This window comes from Microtus oregoni, unplaced genomic scaffold (assembly GCF_018167655.1).
Source record: "Microtus oregoni isolate MIOR12 unplaced genomic scaffold, Mior012 000104F_ref0000108, whole genome shotgun sequence".
NCBI classification, from domain to species: domain Eukaryota; kingdom Metazoa; phylum Chordata; class Mammalia; order Rodentia; family Cricetidae; genus Microtus; species Microtus oregoni.
In genome coordinates, this window is record NW_024544718.1 from 2,379,272 (window position 1) to 2,401,867 (window position 22,596).

General features: G+C 44.3%; 1 protein-coding gene across 7 annotated transcripts in view; it reads left to right on the forward strand.

Annotated features, from left to right (window-relative positions):
* The window catches only part of LOC121443314 (ectodysplasin-A-like), a 375,654-nt gene that overhangs the window by 352,005 nt on the left and 1,053 nt on the right, over positions 1–22,596 (forward strand). The window contains exons 3-7 of one of the 7 annotated variants that reach the window (XM_041645022.1): positions 10,088–10,111; positions 15,262–15,441; positions 16,887–16,921; positions 17,830–17,881; positions 20,915–21,045. In XM_041645022.1, coding sequence (XP_041500956.1) covers positions 10,088–10,111; positions 15,262–15,441; positions 16,887–16,921; positions 17,830–17,881; positions 20,915–21,045 — 422 coding nt within the window. The remainder of the gene's footprint in view (positions 1–10,087; positions 10,112–15,261; positions 15,442–16,886; positions 16,922–17,829; positions 17,882–20,914; positions 21,046–22,596) is intronic. The other 6 variants (XM_041645025.1, XM_041645029.1, XM_041645026.1 and 3 more) reach the window with 6 other exon arrangements.

Here is a 22,596-nt window from a genome sequence, read left to right on the forward strand (position 1 = left end):
TTACCCGCCAAGACGTATCCATTGGTGCAACAGTTGATGAGTATTATGAGGGCAACTAAGCACTCTGTGATAAATTGAGACCTGCTCCACAGAAGAATTCATGCCTGATGCTCTAAACCTTGTTTTAAAAAAGACTCTTGGAGTTTTCTAATATTGTTTTGCTAATGAACATGGCAGCAAACCACTTTCTAAATATTTGTATTTATATTTATACCCATATACACAGGGTATTCTCAGCCTTAGGGAAACTTCTTTTTATATAAATAGCAGTGAGAGACGACTCATAGTTGAGAATAAGTAACTGTTGAGTACTCAGGCCTAAACAATAGCACCATTTCTGAAGCTCAGGGAATATCATGACTGAGGTGTAGAAAGAATCTGAGAACCAGATGATATGGAGAAGGTTTGTAAAATGCTCCCTTCTGGGCATGATCCCGTTATTGCAATTATGAGCTCAGAGCAGCTACAGTTGTCTGCACTGGACCTGCACAAACCGGAGTCTGTCAGCAACCCGTCATGAGGGAGAGAAGTGCATATGGCTCACTGGCCCCTGGAAAGCTACTGGCTATTTACAGAGCTTAGGGAAGGGAGTCTGTGTCTCCAGCTGTGTAGTCAATATCCACCGTCACATGGACAGCCCTGGCTATTGCTTGCTTCTTGAATCCATAAGCCATAACTAGGGAATATATATTTCCTATTATTATTTTGAACAAAACTGTTATCTACTAAATTTAGAATAAAAGATAAAGTGTTTTAAGTTATATTACTTCCTGAAATCTATTATTTTTACTTTTAAAAATAAAATTTAACTGCATATTTCCCTTTTCCCTTTCTTCCCTCTTTCCCCTCCCTGTTGCTCCTTACCTTGCTTCCTTCCAAAACCATGGCCTTTTTCTTTGTTGCATATATAAATACTTAAATAAGTCAGTGCAAACTGTTGAGTTCATTTAATGTTACGTGTGTGTATATGACTTCAGGGCTGACCACTTGGTCTTGAATAACCAATTAAGGGGTTCATCTCTGGGAAGGACTATTTCTCCCCCTCCACAGTTGTTACTTGCCTGTGTTTCTTTGTCTGGGTGAGGCCTATGAGATTTCCCCTTACCATGTTAGCATGACTGTTTTTCTTGTACTTCTTTACATCCCATTTCTTTATCTTCCTTTATCTCTTCTCTAACTCACTTCCCTTCTTTATGTAGATCCAAATTGCTGACCTCTGTCATATATCCCTTCTCTGTTAACATTTGTTCCAAGGTATATCTACTGGCAAAAAAGTTCCTCAATGTTTGTGTTTTAAAGAAGAATGTCATGGGATACAGAATTCCAGTGTGTTTGTTTTACTTCATTGATCCTGGGTCTCGAATAAAGATGAAGTATGTAGTGTTCCCTGGTAGAGCAGATGAGGAATCAGAAAGAAACTCACTTTCTTTATGACCATTCTGTGGTTGCTTTAGAACTAGAATCTCATTGGGCTGTGCTAACCCTGATTCTATCATAAGGCATTCTTTTCCTAGTGGCTGAAAAGCAGACTGTGTGAGCATGTCGATCAAAGCCTGGCTCATCTCAACTTTACTCTTATCAAAGCAGTCCGAAGTACTTCACAGCTATCTGCCCCACTCTGATATATCTGCGGGGTTGTGCATCTAGAAAGTATGACCATTACAAATAGAGGGGATTTGAAGGATATAGAAATGTTGGTTCTTCGGTCACAGTCCAGCTGGCCTTGGTGAGCTCCCCGTAGATCAGCTCCACTGTCTCAGTGGGTAGATGCACGCCTCGTGGTCCCGAATTCTTTGCTCATGTTCTCCCTCCTTCTGCTCCTCCTTGGGACCTTGGGAGCTCAGTCCAGTGCTCCTGTGTGGGTCTCTGTCTCTATCTCTATCCATCACCAGATGAAGATTCTATGATGATATGCAAGATATTCGTCAGTATTGCTCTAGGATAGGGTCATTTCAGGTTCCCAATCCTCAGCTGCCCAAGGAACTAACTGGGAACCTCATCTTGGGCACTTGGGAGCCCCTCTAGGGTCAAGTCTCTTGCCCACCCTAAAGTGGCTCCCTTAACTAAGAATTGTGGTTCCGTGCTCCCCTATCCACCTTTCCGGACTCTCTGAACATGGCGAACAATGAGGGCTGATGAGACACCAAGGACAATGGCAGAGGGTTTTGATCCTACTTAATGTGCTGGCTTTGTGGGAGCCTAGCCAGTTTGGATGTTCACCTTCCTAGATATGGTCGGAGGGGGAAGGACCTAGGACTTACCACAGGGCAGGGAACCCGGACTGCTCTGTGGACTGGAGAGGGAGGGGGAGAGGAGTGGGGGGAGGGGGAGAAGGGTGGGAGGAGGGGGAGAAGGGTGGGAGGAGGGGGAGAAGGGTGGGAGGAGGGGAAGGGAAATGGGAGGCTGGGAGGAGGTGGAAACTTGTTTTTTGTTTATGTTTTTTTTCTTCTTTTCGCAATAAAAAAAAGAAGAAATGTTGGTTCTTATTGTGAAACCCATATGTGACAGCAGTAATACTTCCAATTAGGTAAGAATAAGTTTCTGAAGCATATTAAGAAAACAGAATTGAGAAGGAGCTATTGATTTGGTCTCTCTTACTTAGTGCTTCCAGTATGAGACAGCTCTAGCTCCCTAGCATGGCCTTGAAGAGAACGGAGTGGATGTGACTGTTATAGGGGCTGGGCTTAGAGGCCCATGTTGGAATTCATAAGAATGATTTATTGGCCATAGTGAGTGATGTTAGAACAAAAGGGAATCCTTATATTGTTGAGATGATGTACTCCTTAGTGCTTTGGGAAATGTGATATAATCTAATAACAATCTCATCTATACTTTTGTGTCCCCCACAAGGGATATGACAAATTGCTTACTAAGCAGTTCTATGGGAGCCCTTCTGTGACCAGAAAAGAAGTAGAAGAAAGGATTTTGAGGACCCTTTTAATAGTACATTATATTTATTATAATTTTTAATTATATTAAAACTCAAAACAACATAAATGCCCATCAAAGATGATTAATTAAATGCTTCAATATTGAAACCAGAGTAACTAGGAAGAGTGACAGGGGACAAGACACAGGGTACCGAAAGTCGTGAATGTGATGAATTATATCATTGCATAGAAGAAAATGGTGAAATGACACCACTGTGTCTAATTAACATATGCTAATAAACTAAAGAATCAGTTGAAAGTAAATTGGAAAAATATTAACAAACATAATATAGAAATACAATTATTTAGATAGAAAAAGAAAAATTGAAGATGTTGCCTAGTGTGTTCAAGTCCTTGGTTTTGATCAACAGCACTGCAAAAACAGGCAAATACTTTTTATACAAAGAGAACAATAAACAATATTTTAATTTGATCACATTAAATAAAAATTTATATTAATATGCCTACAAACTTTCTAAATAAGCATAAAAAGTTAAGCATGCTTATTAATGGGTACTTTATATTTCTCTCATCCTTGTTCTAGTCTTTGTCTTCTATCCTTTTTTATTTTTATTTTTTATTATTTTTATTTTATTGATTTTTATTGAGCTCTACATTTTTCGCTGATCCCCTCCCCTCAACCCTCCCCCAAGGTTCCCATGCCCCAATTTGCTCAGGAGATCTTGTCTTTTTCTAATTCCCATGTAGATTAGCTCTGTGTATGTCTCTCTCTTAGTGTCCTCATTGTTGACTAAGTTTTCTGGTGTTGTGATTTGTAGGCTGATTTTATTTGCTGTATGTTTAAAAACCACCTATGAGTGAGTACATGTGATAATTGTCTTTCTGGGTCTGAATTATCTCACTCAAAATAATGTTTTCTAGCTTCATCCATTTTCCTGCAAAATTCAAGATGTCGTTATTTTTTTTCTGCTGTGTAGTACTCCATTGTGTAAATGTACCACATTTTCCTTATCCATTCTTCAGTTGAGGGGCATTTAGGTTGTTTCCAGGTTCTGGCTATGACAAACAATGCTGCTATGAACATAGTTGAGCACATGTCCTTGTGGCACGATTGAGCATCCTTTGGGTATTTACCCAAAAGTGGTATTACTGGGTCTTGTCTCTGATCCTTTTTATGTGTGTTTTACATTAACAAGAATGTCTGCTATAAAAAATGAAAACCTTTTTTAATTTTAAAATATTTTCATTTTAATATGGTTTTTTATTGATTCTTCGAGAATTTCATGCAGGCATGCATGCAATATACTTTGATCCTATTTACTCCCACTTCTTCCCTTAACTCAGCCCAACCCATGGCAGCTTTTTGTCCTTCCTTTTTTCATTTTACTATATATTTTATTTACTTTTATTAGTTCTTTGAGAATTTTGTACAATGTGTTTTGTTAATATTCTACCAACTCCTTCCAGATCCACCCTCTTTCTCTACCCAACCAATTCTGTGTCTTTTTTTAATGCATCAAGTACAATTTGTGCTGTCCAAATACTCTTCTTGTATGGCCTTCCACTGGAGCACGGTCAAGCAGCAGGTGCCACACCCTTAAAGAAAACTGACTCTCGCTCTCCCAGCAGCTGTCAGTTGCCAACAACTGCCTAGCGAGGGGTGTGACTTCATATACAGCTCCCCATTCCCTGTTGGGATTTTATCTGGATTGAGCTTCTGAGGGTCTTGTGCATGCTGCCCCAACTGCTGTGATCTCATATGTGCAATTTCCCCGCTGTTTCCAGAAAACAGTTTCCTTGTATTTCCCCACCACGTCTGGCCCTTAAAGTCTTTCTGCCCCCTCTTCTTCCACAATGCTCCCTGAGTCTTGGGATCAGCAGTGTGATATAGATTTCTCATTTAGGGTTGAACACTCTGCAGACTCATTCCCTGCACCTTGAGCAGTCTGGCCTCTGTGTTAATTACTATCTACTACAAAAAGAAACTTCTCTGATGCGGGTTGAGAGAAGCATTAATCTATGGGTATAAACTGCAAGACAAAGTCAGTTTAATACTTATGCCCACTTAGCAGATTAATAGTAGTAGGCTCTCCTCTGGGGCCTGCCACCTCTTTAGACACAATTTCTTGGTCTGGATAATGGTGCCGGGTATAGGTTTCATCTTGGGAGTGGGCCTTAAGTTCAATCAACAAGTGATTGGTTACTTTCATGGCATTCATGCCATAATTGTACCAAATGGACATGTCTTGCCAGGCTGGTTGTAACGCTCAGTGTTGACAGCTGGGGTAAGATTGAGGATTACTTTTCTGGTAATGGCATGCATCACACCTTCTGGACTATAAAAGCTAACCAGTAGGCATGAAGTTTCCAGGTATTAGCTTGATTTCTATATGTTCTATGACTCAAATATGTGGTCCCTTCAGCAAAAGGGTCTTATCATAAAGTTCTGAAAGGTAGCCTAGAGTCTGTAATGTTCAGGGGTGGGGTGTCTAAAGAACCTCACTAGCCAACAACTCCAGAAGAGGTAACTCATTCTTGGCACTGAACTTTTTATTTGTTAGCCTGTGGAATCTAGTAGGGTCATTTTGCCATGTAATAGCATAACTCTAAACTATGTATGTATGTGTGTGTTGTGTGTGTCTGCATGTATGTATGAACTCTGGCTTTAAAGCATTTCAGTGGCTTTTATGGGACTGGATGTTTGTGTTCCCACTTGGGATCCGAAGGAGAGTGCTCTGAGATTGTGCTGATGGCTCAGCACTCCCCGCCTGCACCTGGGCAGACGGCCGAATCAGCCTTAGGCAAGCAGGAGAGCATGGCGGATTCCTGCCGCCATACAGAGACGTGTTTTTAGACTGCGCAGTGCTCTACAGATTTGGATGTAACTTGGATGAAAAGAATTTCTGTGCTGCACGCTCAGTCTCAGAATTCTGGCATTCTGTTATAATAAAGAGCAGCGGGGCTGCATCCCCAGCACCCCGGCCGCCTCGCTAGCTTATGCCCCGAAATAACAACACACAAATTGTATTCTTTTAAACACTGCTTGGCCCATTTCTATCTAGCCTCTTCTAGGCTAATTCTCGCACCTGGACTAGCCCATTTCTAATCATCTGTGTAGCCCATGAGGTGGCTTACCAGGGAGATTCTAGCCTATGTCCATCCTGGGTCGGAGCCTCATCGCGTGTGTCTCAGAGAGCTCTCACGTCCACCCGGGAGAGGGGAGCATGGCGTCTCTCCAGAGAGCAGAGCTGTCGAGTCTCTTTTAGGAACTTTCTACTATAGTAAGTTTCCATATGACACTTTGAAAGGGTCTTTAGTGTTAATTACCTTTTCCCATATTCCCTTATTCCCATTATTATCCCAAGCTCCCATTATGCCCCTTTACCCCATTATACCACGGTATTCTATCCCCCTCTCTTGAAAACCCCACTCTCGTGGCCCCTAATTCCCTAACCTTTATGGATATTCCAAATGAAACACATATCTGAAGATCCAAAACTAATATCCATTGTAGGGACACACACCTTTAATCCTACCACTCTGTGAGTTCAAGGCTAAGCAGGCCTTCAGAGCAAGTTCCAGACCAACCAAGGTTACATAGAGACATTCTGTCTCAAAAACAAAAGGAAGAAAACAATAACAACAACTAACATCCGTAAATGAGAAGAAAACACATGACATTTGCTGTTCTAGATCTGAGTTACCTCACTCAGCATGTTCGTTTACTTGTAAATTTCATCATTTTGTTTTTCTTAATAGCTGACTAGTACCACATTTTCATTCTCCATTCATCAGCTGATGGAACCTAGGTTATTTACATGTCTTGGCTAATCCACTGAGTCTAATTTGTGCTTGCCCATATACTTATGGGTGTGGGACCATCCACTGGGACAAAGTAGAGCAGAGGTCATGTCCTTAAAGAAAACTGACTTCCCCCATACATCCATGCTCCCTTCTTTACTGGTTTGATATTCTCCAAGTGTTGCCTGGGCAGCCCCAGCTGCTGAGTTCATGAGTACAGCTACCGTGTCATGTCCAAAAGACACACTCCTCTTCCATGATTGACTCTGAGGGTTATGGGCTGGAGAAAATAGGTCAGGTAGCTGTCTTAGTTTGGGTTACTGTTGCTGTGATGAAACACCATAACCAAAAGCAAGATGGAAAGGAAAGGGTTTATTTGGCTTACACTTCCACATCACAGTTCATTATCAAAGAATGGACAGGAGGCAAGAGCTGATACAGAGGCCACGGGGTGGGGGTATGTGCTGCTTACTGGCTTGCTCCTCATGGCTTGCTCAGCCTGCTTTCTTATAGAGCCCAGGACCACAAGCCCAGGGATGGCATCAACCACATGGGCTGGGCCCTCCCCCATCAATCACTAATTAAGAAAATGCCCTACAGGCTTGCCTTCAGCCCAGTCTTACGGAGGCATTTTGTCAATAGAGACTCCCTCCTCTCAGATGACTACAGCTTATAACGAGTTGGCATAAAACTGACCATTACAATACTTTATGGCTGAGTGTTCCACTAACACTTACTCTGCGCTTTGACCACTTATGAGTTTCTGCATGAACCACCATCTACTACACACTTCTCTGGTGAGGTCTGGAAACTGCACTACTAATCTCTGTGGAAAGAGATAGCAATTTAGAGAGCAGTGTGATTCTGTGTCCCTTTAGTAAAACAAATGGTAGTAGTAGATCCACCCCTGGAGCCTGCCAGCTCCCCAGTCAGAGATTCTTGGTCAGATTTATAGTAGAAATAATTTTTTAATTCCCTTTCCCAAGTCAGATGTAGTGTGGAATGACTGTAAGTCCAAACAAGAAAACTGCTCTGAGTTCTGAGTTCAAGGCCAGTCTGGGACACAAGTGAATTCCAGGGTAGACAGGGCTGCATAGAAAGACCCTCTTTCCAAAAACAAACAAATGAAACATGTACCCCTTTCGTTTTACCACTTGTACGTATAAGGAAAACGTCTTCCCTAGAACTTTTAGTCCTCAGCTCAACTAGCCAGCATGACTCCTGAGCTCCCCCTTACTTAGTAGTTTCCTATCCAACTTGTAAGCTCTATGATGACGGTTTTCTGGCCCTATTTACCATGCCACCTTCATAGGGATACCCAGAAAAGACCAGCTGGCCTGATTGCCTCAGAATCTGGTGCAATAGCACTACCCCTTAACTAGCTGAAGTGGCCAGGGCTAGGCCACCTTGGCTATGAGGGCAGGGCAGCTGCGGCAGCTGACATCCCATGGCTCTTGCTTATGAGGCTGGAGTGGCTGACTGGCCACTGGGGTGGCTAACTAGTGAGGCTGAGCCCTTCTGTGTAAATCCCTCCTTAAACAGCTTTCTTATTCAAGAACAAGGCCCTTCTCAGGTTAAGTTGTTGTCCCTTACTCAGTCATAGCCTTGCTTCCCTGTCAGAACCTGTATGCACATTCTCAGGAATGCTTAATAGTGTTTTGAAAAACACTATTAATAGTGTATGAAAACATACCTGTGTCCCAGCACTCAGGAGACTGAAGCACGCAGATTGTAGTTCAAGACCAACCTAGACTACACATTTAAACCCTAGCTCAGAAATCCAAAACACAAAGATGACAAAGGACTAGGAGGAGAAAGACATGAGGAAAAGAAGAATAAGAAAAGAGAAATTCATGATCTTCAGCTGCTTTACCGAACCTGAAACATCTTCCGCATAGTTCGCATGGTCCCTGCTGCTATATTTCTTTGTGAGGGCAATCTAAACACTTTGGGTTTTTTAAGGGACATACGCAGCTCTGAGGCCACACTGGAAATCCAGTTAAAAAGAGGTCAGAGACTCTATTAGCTTCCTGTGAAACCTGATCTCATAGGTGGAGATCATTCTAGACTTGTTACAAGAATCACACTGAGACAATGGGGATGTTCTACTGGGAACTCACCAAGGCCAGCTGGCCTGGGTCTGGAAAAGCCTGGAATAAAACCAGACTCTCTGAACATAGCGGACAATGAGGACTACTGAGAACTCAAGAACAATGGCAATGGGTTTCTGATCCTACTGCACGTACTGGCTTTTTGGGAGCCTAGACAGTTTGGATGCTCACCTTACTAGACCTGGATGGAGGTGGGGGTTCCTTGGACTTCCCACAGGTCAGGGAACCCTGATTGCTTTTCGGGCTGAGGAGGGGGGGACTTAATTGGGGGAGGGGGAGGGAAATGGGAGACGGTGGCGGGGAAGAGACAGAAATCTTTAATAAATAAATAAATTAAAAAAAAGAAAAAAAGAAACAATCTAGGTACTAAATAGAGAGAAGCGTGATCGGTAAACCGTAGACTATAGAAATGCTCCTAAGGACAGCGATGGCAGGCTAGCGCTGCACAGTCTTGGTCTGTGGCAGTTTGGAACAGAGCTTTAGATTCATCTGAAGAAAGAAAAAACCTGAATCCCTATGAATAAAAGTGACTGAGACCTAAACTATATCTTTCTAGGTAGTGGTTGTTACCTAAAGCCACCTAACTAAATTAAAAATATCTTTGGTTTTTTGAGTTCTCTCTAGTGATTAAACTGCTTAAAAGCAATACATAAGAAGACACTTCAGATTCCACTGCCAAAGAAATGGTTGGCATTTCCTTTAAAGCACCTATTAAGTTATGGTGAATTGCTGTGGGAGAGTGTGTGGCCCCCACCCGAATGTACTGCAGTTGCTCTGTTCCAATAACTAACCAATTCGGTCACAACAAAGAAGTGACTGGAAGGTAAGCTGCTGCTGCTCTGCTCCATCCCTGAGAACAGCACCTCTTCTCTCCTAGTCTCCTCCTCCAAAACGTCGTGTCCTGGCTTCCCCGAATGCATGACTCAGCAGGCAACCTCAGGAATTGCAGAGCTCCTGGAATGCCATCCTGAGGTTGTTGAGTTGTGCGTTTCTGGGCTTTTCATCTCTACGAAGAAATACCCTTTCTCTCGCTCCCAACTAAAGTGGGAAGTTGTTCGTCTTAAGGGAGGAATCCTCCATGTATTTTTTGTGGTCTCAACAGCCAACAAACAGATGGTAGAAGCTTGATAGTTGGGCAATAGATACCCTGTCTAAAACCTGGTGCGTGGCTATGAGGGTCCCTTAAATTTGTAGTGCCTTGAGGGTCCCCCTTAGTAACTTTCTAGAGAATAACCATTTTTTAAGTTTCTACTAACTTAATCTTCCATCTTCTATTTCTAATAGGTCCTGTTAAAAACAAGAAAAAGGGTAAGTTGAGCTCCTGATTTTATTACATTGTTGTGTCTTTTTAATTAGAAGTGAATGGGATAGGATTTTGCATTAATTTCTTTAAGCATTAGTTATCTATTGCTTTATTCAATCATTTATTTGAGTGTTGCACTTTATAAAGAGCAAGAATTAGTTTTTCAGTAACAAGTCATGGAAGATAGAATGACTCTAGCAACACATGCAAGTTATCATTGTTCGATGATGATGACGATAATGATGACAATGATGACTTGTCCCTTGTGTCCTCCCCTTTCTCTTTCATTGGGGGTCAAACCTAGGGCCTTTGCCTTAAGTACATTAGGCAAAAGCTCTACCACTTATTTTTTGGTTCTTCCTTCTTGCTCCTTTTTGCATCTTTGTTTCCAGTTCATATTGATTTCCTTTCTTGCTCTGTCCACTGCTTTCTTTTTTTTACCTTTCTCCCTCCTCTGTCAGCTCAGTTATCAGGCACGAATGAAGACCTAAGGCCACTTATAGAGAAAAGAAACGCTACCTATAGAAAGGAATCAATACTTGGTTCTTAGCCTAAAAGCTGTTTTTAAAAATTCAATTTCCCATATGATCAAAGATGATACCTCTTGCTTTGAGAATTCAGTATCATTTTCTCTGTGATGAAGAAAGAGAGAAAAACTCTATGCTGCTGTGTCACTCTGTTCCTTTCATGTTTATAAAGTAGATAGACGCTAGCTGGAGTGATCCACTGTGCTGTCCTAGGTTTCCTAAGTCCACTGCACCTAACAGGAAAGTCGCCAGGGGCACATGGAGTGCTTGCTTGCCTGCCTGAAAAAGAGAATCCAAAGAGAAATCAGGTTGTAGGGATTAGGCAAATGAAACCACTCCTTTGCACTAAAAGAACCAACTATGAAATCAGTTTATGCACCTGTTTGTTTCTGGGTTCTGACATGAAAGGAAGACAAGGTTAATGTAAAACTAGCGAGTTTCCCCTTAAAAATTCTTCTTTTGCTCCCTGTCTGTATAATACTAGAAATGTGTAACCCAAGGCTTTAGGTGTGCTGGTCAGATGCTCTATTATTGGACTACATCACTAGCCCTCTTTTACTTTCTTTGAGAGAGACATGATCTCACTTAGTTGTTCAGGCTAGCCTTGAACTCACTCTGTAGCCCAGGCTGACCTTAAGCTTAGTGATCTGCATGACTAGGCCTTCCGAGTAGCTTGGATTGTGGACCTTACAACTCTTTACCAGGGCTGTAAGGTAACTCAGCTGTTAAGTGAGGACTTGGGTGTGGTCCCCAGTTTCTGCAAGATGGCTCACAACTTTCTGTAATTCCAGTTCCAGGGGATTATTATAATACCTTCTTCTGGTTTCCTCAGGCACCAGGCATGCATGCAGTCTACGTACACACACACACACACACACACACACACACACACACACACACACACATATACAGCAAAACACATAAAATAAAATAGTTAAATGTCAAAAGGCTCTTTAAGTGATTTTGTCTGTTTAGATTTAAGGAGCATTCTAGAGCATTTGCAAGTGCCTGAAACAGCTAGCTGCAGGGGTAGCGGAGCAACCCTCCAAGCACTAGAGTGCTCTCCCACTTCAGGTGCCCTTAGCTCCATGTCATGTCGATCGTGTCATCCTGCTGAAAAGAAAAGGCTGCAAATTTGCCCAGCTCTCTGAGACCTGACCTGAACAAAGTAAACACCAGGGAGCTGAAGTGAGCACGGAGTCCTTCTGCTTGTTCCCAAGTGTTAGCTGCTGGGATGTTCTGTCTTTTAAAAAAGAAAATTTGAGTTTCAAGTATTTGGTTCTTAACTCATCGCATCTCTTCAAGATAGAAATTATAACTCACATCGTTGCCTAGCATTGTATGAAACATTATTGGGAAGAAAATTCACATAAGCCCTAAACATCCACTTTGTTTAAAAGTGATTTAGAAGCCATTTAATATGGATTTCCTTGGACACAGTGAGCAGGCACATACTTGAAGAGGTAAATTGAATTGTTCACTTAATTTTCACCCTTTAATGGAATTCTCCTGCTCCCGCAGCTCTCTCCCTCTCCCTTCCCATTGCACCCTTTCTTTCCCGCCCCCAGCCCCAGCCTCCCTTTACTAGCTTGTTTTCCATTCGTTGCTCTTTCAGCATTTGGAGCTCAGCTGAAAGGTTAGGGAAATGCCCCTTTGATGCACCTTAGCTTTGAAATGATGTGATTGTTCTTTCATCCAAGACTACACAGGGTGACTTTCTCAGTGCAAACATCTCTAAGCTTTTGTATCATGACGTATTCTGTCAAAGTTAGGGAATCTAAAGAAGGAATTCAATCTCTTGATCCAGAGGTAATTTTTTGCATACTGTTCTCTGGCCCTAACTTTCTATAGGAATGAAACTATGAGGAGCTTCCTTGTCCAAGTGCAGGGAAGCAGAGGGCCAGCTGCAGAAGCAGATTCCAGTGGGAACTTTTTCTCTGACGCCTTCTAACATTTTCATAAATGATCACTCTCTGTTTATACTGCAGCAGTTATTTTCTTGGACTGGAGGAGGCTCTGGATGGAATTCTTCTAAAATTACATTAAGCAATTATAGGGGACTCACATTCTTGGAGCTAAAGCTTGTGCTACCCACAGAACACCCTCTGGCTGGAAAATCTCTGCGAGGCCTAGAAATACTGGAACCCAGGACAGCCTACTGTGCATCCACTTCTATGCCTACTCAACTAGAAAATAAGGAGAAAGAAGCACAGCACGCATCCAACTGACAATAGTCAGTCTTTCTTGTGCAGTCACAGTCTCATAGAGACAGAAAGCACCGAGGCCAAGCTCCTCCTTTCCCAGATGGAGATGCTAAGGGTCAAAGAGACTCTGTGGCAGGGCTGGGGCTGACATTCTTGTCTCCAGAGTCCAGATCCTGGGTTCTTTCCACTACACTAATTAGAATTGCAATTTGGGTGCCGAATAAGCCTAGTTTGGAAGCTACACAAATCCAAAGGGAGATAGTTTTCCTATTCAGCATCTTAAATTGAATATGTATAGAAACTGGGCAAATCCAATCTTAACTGCAAAACTCAGGGCAAATGCCATATTTGGGTCCTCTATGTCTTTAAGGCCTTCTTGAAGGAATATTCTCAGGACTGCTCTTTCGTCTCTGAAGAAGAGTGTGGTTAGACATGGATGCTTGGTCTCTTTATAGGCCTTTCCTTGAATACTTGAGGTTTTTTAGACATGAACCATTATTCTTAAAGGAGGATCTGATAAATCATGACAGAATTTTCCAGACTAAAATGTCTGAGAGTTGGAACCAGTCAGAAATTTTTAAAGTAAAAGTGTCCTGGTAGTTATTTTGTTGTTGTTGCTGTTGTTTGTTGATTTGGGAGGTTGGTTTGTTTGTCAACTTCACACAAGCTTGAGTTATTTGGGAAGCAGAACCTCAGTTGAGAAAATGCCTCCATCAAATTGCCTAGAGGCAACTGTGTGAGGCATATTCTGGATTATTGATTGGCGTGGGCAGGCCCATCCCATGGTGGGTGGAACCACCTGGAGCAGGTGGTTCTGAGTTGTAGAAAAAAGCAGTCTGAACAAGTCCTGAAGAGCAAGCCAGTAAGCAGTGTTCCTCTGGGGTCCCTGCTTCAGTTCCTGCCTCCAGGTTCCTGCCTTGAGTCGCTACTTTGGCTTCCCTCAAAGGACTCAAAAAACAAGAAAAAAAAACCTTTCCTCCTCAAGTTGCTTTTGGTTATGGTGTTTTATCATAGCAGTAGAAATCCTAAGACAGAAAGTAAATATATATATATATATATATATATATATATATATATATATATTTGAAACTAAGAAACTGTCTCTTGGGGAAGGTAACTGTAAGAGATTTCCAATCCTAGGACTTCCATTGAAATTCTAAGAGCAGAGAAAGAAGACAAAGAAACCTACCATAACGACCTACAGCCGTTTGCTGGGTCTGCTCAAAACCAAAAGCAAGTCTATAGAAGGAGCAGTTATGATTCACTTCCCATGACTGTGCCCTAGAAGAAATGGTAGAAGGACTAGCATATGAAATAGGAGGGCTGGGTTTGTTCTGGAAAGACAGTGAGGAGAAAAGAAGAAGGAATTGGTAGACCAGATAAACAATGCATTTGAGAATACAGCCTCTAATGAACATCTCTGGGAAAGTAGATTATTTTGCTACAAAGATGGAAGTTGATAGGTAACCTAATATCTTTGAGTATATGAGTCTTATGTATATGGTGATAACTACTCTTTCCTGGCTACACAAAGAATAGAATGAAAGTTCAAATGGCCACAGGAGGGATTTCAGTTCAATATACCAAAGAACTTTCTAACAGTGAGCCATGAGGGGTGATAAACACTGGAACATGGAACCAAGAGAGTCTGCAGAAATTCCTTTCCCAGGGATCCTTAAAAATAGAGTTTAGAAAGGTCAGCTGAGAAAACAGAGCCTGCTGCCTCCTCATCAGGTCTGTCTCTGCCTGCTATTCCTTCTTTTCTGTTGTCTCTTGTTAGCTTCGGTCTCTCTCTCTCTCTCTCTCTCTCTCTCTCTCTCTCTCTCTCTCTCTCTCCACCTTCATCTCCAAACCGCCTTTTCCCTCCCCTTTTGCAGCCAGTGCTGCCCCTGTCCTGCCCCCAACCCCTGCACAATTGACTCCTGGCAAATCTTCCTGGAGCTGACGGTGTTCGTGGGGTCAGACTTCCATTATCTTTTGGTTAAGCACAGGTCTACCCAACTGCTCATGAAATGAAGCCCCACACTTACCAACACTTGTCAAATTCTAAAAAGAACCGTCAAGGTACTAAGTCTGGTTTCCTAATAGTGCTCATCCTTTGGACCAGATCAAAGCCTCCTTTTTGAAGTTTGTCTGACCTGTTTTAGCATTTGGTCCCTCTCATCAATGTGGCACTTCTAATATCTCATAACCTTTTCCTACTGCACTGGGATCCTTAAGGGCTGTTTATTTCTGTGTCCTCAAATCTTCCCTGAAATGTGGGTCAGACAGAGGAGTATAAACATGTTCAGCTCTTTAGCAAAGACTCCTAGATGGCTGACCTTGTGTCATTGGGAGTCTCTACAACTCCTGAGGGTACACTTGTGACAGTACATTTTTAACAGTAACTAACTCCAAATATAACACTGAATCCTGTGATTATAGGAAAGAAAGCAGGGCCCCCTGGGCCCAATGGCCCCCCAGGACCTCCAGGACCTCCAGGACCCCAGGGACCCCCAGGGATTCCAGGAATTCCTGGGATTCCAGGAACAACTGTTATGGGACCACCTGGCCCTCCTGGCCCTCCTGGTCCTCAAGGACCCCCTGGCCTCCAAGGACCTTCTGGTGAGTTCTCCTGTCTCCCACCCCTTAGAAACCTTGTCTGTACTTTTGTAGAGCAGAAGCAGGTGATCTTCAAACAGTGATGACGTACAGTAAGAAATCCATAGTACAGTGGAGAGCTAGAAACTGAACAAGCTCTGATAGGGCCTGGCCTGCTCTAACTCTTGTTGAGATCAAGCTGTGCCAGACAGGCCATCTGTTCTTGCCCCATGCCAACCCTTCCATCACATTCTGTCTTTGGCTCTAGACTTCCATATAGTGAGCCAATAAACTCATATGAGCCAAAAAACAGAGGTATGAGAGAGAGGTCCCGGCCATTCACTGGAGTTCCTGTACTTACAGATTTGGCCTACTCTGATTTTCAACATGGAGTGGCACATGATGTTTTATGGAAATAGTTTGTAAGGAGGAATGTCGGGGACTGGACAAAATGGCAACCCTGTTACAGTTTCTTCCCATGGACTCTGAGAGTCGTTTCCCATTCGTGTGGACAGTAGCCACTTCTAGTCACATGGGTAGAAATTTATGAATCACTCAGGCTGTGGCTGTAGCAAACCCAGACACCAAGACCACTCTGTCCCTGAGCCAAATACTCCTCACACTACACTCCATCCTTAAATACCGTGCTGCTCATTCAAATGCCATCCCATCCCTTTGTGTCTTTCTGCTGGAGCCCAGCAGGGCACGCAACAGGTACAGCTGCAGATGCGAGGCTGCCTAATTAGAGTTGACAGGAGGCAGCCCGCCTGCACTCCTGCTAGTTGTTAGTTCCTTCTCCTGCTCCCATCCTGTGTCTTAGGTTTTTGAAGAAATGGACTCTTACAGCTGAATTCTCCAGGTCTAAAATTTCAGCAGCAGGACTCGGATTCTTTCCCTTATAATTCAAGCAGGGCTCAGCAGTGTTACCATGGCCACGAGAGATAAAGTTGCTTTTTTTTAATCCAGTCATTGCACAAATATTAATTGAGCAATTTCTGTGTACAAAGAACTATATTGCTAAGTGGTCCCTGGTCTCATAGAGTTTATGACCTAGAGTCTAAGAGACACATGTAAAGAAACAAGATCTTTATAAATGACAGTGGTCCTTGTGAAGCCAGTAAGAAAAGAACAAAGGGCTAAAAAAGCAAGTGCCATTGTCTTGGGGACACACAATGACAGGCATAGCATAGCCTCTTGTTCTCCGTGGGTGCACAGTGGTACGAGACCAACTTCGCTGCTGGGATGTAGACCCTCTGAAGATAAGGGTCAGGGGCAAGAATAGGAAGGAGAGGATATTCTCTCCCATTGACAGGCCCACGTTGTGCTGTGACTTCCTGCAGCTGTGGGCCTGGAGAAGCAAATTCCTCCAGGGATGGCTATGGGAATCCTAGTTCTGCCCCTGGCTACAGAACTGAGAGAGCGAGCGGGAGAAAAGAGCCTGGCACTGACTGCCCTGTCCTATTTTGCAGGTGCTGCTGATAAAACTGGAACTCGAGAAAACCAGGTTGGCTGGGGATCACTGTCTTTCTGGGGAGGAGGGATGGCCTCAGGCTTGGAGTCACCTTGGAGTCTACTCCCTATGAAATTCCATGAGGCTTTAAGTTCCGTTGCCCTGGAGGTTCTGAGGTTTTCCCTGGCAGCCACTGCCAAGGTCTGAATTGAAAAGCTTTGCCCCAAAGATGTGCCTTTAGCTAAGGGAACAGAATCTTGCCTGGACCATTCTACTCACTCCATGAGTGACGGAGGGTCACTACAGCCACGTTCAGTAGTCTATAAAAATTACCTGCCTGTACACCTAGGCCTGTGGCTTCCAAGCCACTCCAGATACCTGAAGGGCACTCAGACTGCCTGGACTCTGGAGCTGATAAGTTTAAGAGTATGTCCTTGTAAAGCAGCCCACTAGCTCTAGGCTGCGGCCAGCCTGGGCTTCCCTTTTAATAGCCTGAGAAGTTCCTTCCTAGTCTTTGAGCCTCCCAATCAGTCTCTTTTGGCAAGTTCTACTGCCTAGCCCGCCCTTGTCTCCTCCCAGCAACCACCCTCACTACTGTTATTTGGCCACAGTGATAAATCTATACAGTTGTACAGTCCTTGATGGTTTTGTGGGCAATTTTATATTCAGCAACTTATTAGAACTGCAGATGCCCTTGTGAGAGTGGCCAGACAGAGAGTCTTTTAATTCCCATTTTACAGTTGAGGAAATAACGCTCCGAGGCATCGTGTTTGGCTGAAGGGTCACGTAGAGCTCAGAGTGCTACTATTTCTCCCTGAGAAATACAGCTGTTAATATCTCAAAACAGAGGAAAGGGATCAGAATTGGGACACAAAGGGATCTAGAAGCCAGAGGTAACAGTCCAGGACTGCATGACATAGCAAGCAGCCACCACAGTGACTCTCTTCTTCTCATCCTCCCAGCCAGCTGTGGTGCATCTGCAGGGCCAAGGGTCGGCAATTCAAGTCAAGAATGGTAAGAATCAAAGTAGTCTCTCTCCCTACAAGGAGTTTCTCCCTTCCCTCATTCCCAGCCTCCGAATAATCAGCCAGCTTAGCTCCTCCCAAGTCCCTGAGTATCCTTGGCACAGAAGGGCATTTCCTACTCCATCGTGCCCTCTACTGGCTGTCATAAGTAACTGCTTTCACCAAGACAAGTTGCTGCACCCAAATTGCGTTTGGTTTTGCTTTTGCAGTGCAAGGGGGTAAACCCGGGACCTTGTGAATGGTAGCCAAGTGCACTACCATTGGACTGCATCCTCAGGCTCTAAATTGCACTTAGAATCCACTAATGTAGGATCTGAATAGGACTGGGGACATCATCTACCTAAGTTGTCATGATGGTTATGTCAGAGTCACCACGGAATATATATAAGCATTTTCACAAGTTCAAACTCAGGAATGTAGAACTATATTAAATAGATTATTTTGTCTTATTGCTCTATACAGAAAATGGGTGGAAAGGGCGTTTCTCTCAGAGAAGGGGATATGTTAGTCTCTAGCAAATGCGAGACACTAGTGTCTATCCAAAGTGCAAACATGTCAGTGGGGCCGAGAAATGCTGATTTCATGTTATCCCTTCAAGTATGAGATGGGAAAAGAGAGTCCCAGAGAGACTAGGAATACCGAAACGAAGCATGCCGCCTTCTGTCTGCATGACACCCAACAATTCCCAAATGTTTTGTCTTTTGTTTCATTTGACCTTCACAACCACCCTATGATGTGGTATTGCAATTCTCCTTTCTTTTACAGACACAGAAACGAAAGCTCAGAGAACTTAATTAACTGGTCCAATATTTTGTAGCTAAGTTAGGAGATAAGATTCCAAACTACAGCTTGCTGACTCTTGGCACTGTGCTGTGCTACTTCAGTGATGTGTGTGTGTGTGTACACGCCACTGAATGATTAGGTTCATTTTCTTCCCCTAAGGAGACATGAACATTCATTAAAGAACAGTGCTTTGAAATAATGTCCAGTCTCCAGGGTGCCCAAAGCCTAAAATGCATGAACCCCCAGGAGTCTTGGGAAACAACAAGCCAGCCAAGATGCCAGATGCTTACAGAGCTTGGCATGGAAGGGAGGGGTTGTGAGCGGAAACAGTAAATAAAGGCTACCAAACCTGCTACTTGAGGACAGCTTCTAAGAATGCAGTCAATCCTCACCTGTCTGTGCTGAGTTCCCCTAATCATCAGACTCAGCTCCTCCTTTGACTGCCACCTGAATACCCAGCTATCTTAGTTAGACTGGCTGTTGCTGTGAAGAGACACCATGCATGACCACAGCAACTCTTATGAAGGAAAACATTTAATTGAGGCTAGCTTACTGTTTCAGAGGTTTAGTCCATTATCATCATGGCGAGAAGCATGGCAGGGTACAGGCAGACATGATGCTGGAGAAGGAGCTGAGAATTCTGTATCTTGATCCACAGGCAGCAGAAAGAGACTATCTTCCACACTGGGCATAGCTTGAGCATATGAGACCTCAAGGCCCACCCCTGCAGTGACACACTTTCTCCAACAAGGCACATCTACTCCAACAAGGCTACATCTCCTAATAGTGCCACTCAGCGTGGGCCAAGCATTCAAACACAGGAGTCTATGGGGGCCATTCCTATTCAAACCACCACCCCAGCCTAATAGCCTCACAAGTACAAATAGGAGCAGAGTAAGAAAAAACCCCTAGGAGCCCTGCAGAGGCTCAAGCTCTGTGGGACCAGGGTCCTTGGTGACCATAATCACCATCCATCTGGAAGAACATGGTCAGACAGGAACCAGATTTGTTTGGGTATCTAAGTGGTGGCCTTAATGCTCATTCTGTGGCAGAAGCCGCTCATTTTGCTCCCACTATCATAACAGAGCAAGACAATTTCCAGTCCCTCTGGGCTAATTCCAAGTCATAGTTTACACTGTAAGCCAGAAGTGAGGAAGGCAGCGGTGAGAGGCTACTAGACAGAGAAGTCCATAGACATACTGGAACTGGAACCTACTACTAACCCAAATGGCCTCCTTTTCCCTCATACTCCAGAGAGGCAGACCTTCTGAGACTGGTCAAGGATGGATTTTTAAATCATAGTATTTTTGTGTGAAGAACAAATGGCTGAAAGAAAAAGCCCCAATGAGCTTAGGTTGCCTCCTCTTGTGGTTGGAAGTAAAATCTTTCCATGTGCAGGATGGAAAGAGAAATATTCCTCTATCCTCCCATGCTTGGGTCCCCAAATGAGTTACGGATATGAAAAGATGCTTTGCCAAGGGTGCCTCATCTCCTAGGCACCTTCCCATATCCTCCTAGCTGGTCCACGGCAACCTGGCAAGTTATCCCCGAGTATCGTGAAGTTCCCCCCCACCTCCAGGGCCTGGTTACTAGTGGTTACTATCCCTAGCTGCCTTGGGATGTGAGTGATCGCCCCAATACCCAACTACCACTAGGTAGTGCTCCAGACAGATGGATCATTTGATTAAGTGGTTTCCTGGTGCCCTCGGGAAGCTTCCCAGAAAGGAGTGGGTGGTGGAGGAGCCATAGAGAAGAATCTATTAAGAAGGTAAAAAGACACAAACCTCTGAGACAAGAGAGGAATTCGGATGATACTGCTAGGGAAGTGAAATTGAATACTAAGACTTAGCCTGCCACTCAGTGTCTGGATTTTGCCTGTGCAGTCACCATAACAACAAAGAAAATCTGGTTCTGTGCTTACTCTCCTCTTGCACCATCACCACCTCGGAGTCCAGCTAGAAGATAAAGAGCCTTGCTGATGAAAAGGTCGAGAATGCAAGGATAAAGACGGGTGTGCAGATCCGGAGGTCCTGAGGCAGGCCTAGAAGCCACTTTACAAACAGTACACCTCTCCTGCCTCCAAATGTTCTTCTTAAAGCATGGCCCTTGAAACTTATGGTCACCAGGGCTAGATAGGGTTGGCAGGGAATGGGGGAGTGGTACTGCTTGGTATTTATTTGTTTCTGTTGCCCAGATTATCTTGACATGTACTGAGTGACTACCCTTCTCTCATACTGAGATCTTTCAGGTGGAGTGCTCAATGACTGGTCTCGCATCACTATGAACCCCAAGGTGTTTAAGCTACATCCCCGCAGCGGGGAGCTGGAGGTACTGGTGGACGGCACCTACTTCATCTATAGTCAGGTAGAAGTGAGTACGGTCTTAGGCCTAACTCTTCGTATATCCAGAGTGCAGATCTGGTGCAGGCCACCTAGGGGCACTGTGGAGCAAGCCAAGACCATCCAATGGCTAACTTCCTGCTTTGCTGGCGCAAGGGGTGGTGGATTCCACACTGGGAGGGAGCTGACGGGAGGAAAGACCAAGGGAACCTGTTTCATTTTTTCCCTAGCAAAATAAGACTGAAAAACTGTAAAGAGACCGCTCCCACACCCTGCTGTCTGACTCCCTCTTGTAGGGCCCCAGGCCCTGGTTTCCCCTCTGAGTTGTTTGGTTCCACAGACGGACCCATCCTTGCTCTGAGTTTTTGAAACTAAGCCCCAGAGCTGCCAAGACCCCTCCCCACAGCACTGCTAAGCCCCAGAGCTGCCAAGACCCCTCCCCACAGCACTGCTAGCTTGGGCATGACAATGACAGTGCTCCTGCAGACCTTCTCTCTACCTCAAAAAGATTTCTGACTGTCTTTCCTTCCTCTTTCTCCCATCTGTGTCTGTCTCTTTCTGTTGTTCTTGCCTCCTTCATGATGTCATCCTCTCAGACCTTTCTCCCCTCCACTTTTGTCCTTTTCCTGCCCTGGGCCCACTCCCCACAGGTCTGCCAGTGGCCATCCATTTCCATCCCTCGTTGTGTGCCTGCATCAGGGCTGTCCTCAGAGCTAGAAAAAGTAGATAAGCCTGCAGGTCAGGGTTTCTGGGTGGCAGGCAGGAAGCCGGCAGATAAACAGGACTGAGGAGCCAACATACGGCTCTCAAGAGGAAGTCAGCAGAGAAGTTGGGTTAACAAACACCTGCCAGGCACACAACGTGTCCTGATATAGCTTGGTCCTGGCCCAAGAGAGTGTGGCACTTAAATACACTGTTTCCAGTTAAAGAGCCTGCAGAGTCATTTTGATGAAGTGATTTAAGGTGTCAGATGAAGGAAGGTCCCCACTCCTATACAACATGTGGGCATAACCTGTGGATTAAATTCCATTTGGTAGTGGTAAAAAATCAAAGCTCAGGGTGGGATGTGCCGACAAAAGGTAATGGAAGATGGAAAGTAAATTTCTGGACCCAGGGGAGGATTAGGAATAGCCCGTATGAGCTAAGAAAATCTCCATGAGAGCAGGCCGTAGGTTCTTACTTCCTCCTTGGCCTGAGAATGAAGTTAGGAGCCTAGGATTTGCTATCTCATTTGTATGAGCTGGCTCTCCGTAGCTCAGGACCTGCGTCTCCAGCCAGCCAGTGGGAGGGCCAAGGTGTGCTGAGTCCGGAGAGGAGTGCAATACCGGAGCGGGTGTTGCAAGCTCAGGAAGTTTCTGTTCGCAAGCTGGAGAAATGGGAAGTGATTATTGTGAGCTCCCTCAGGCATCACAGATTCCTAAGCGCTCTCCTAAACAGTCTTCAGGATGGGAAGCGGAGGGTAGTGGATCTGGAGTGCCCAGTAAGCACTGAAAGTGTGCAAAGCAGAGCTTCGTGCCAGGGCTAGGGAGCCAGGCCAGTGAAATGGAAATGAGGCTCAGTTCGTGGACTCGAGCAGTCTGTA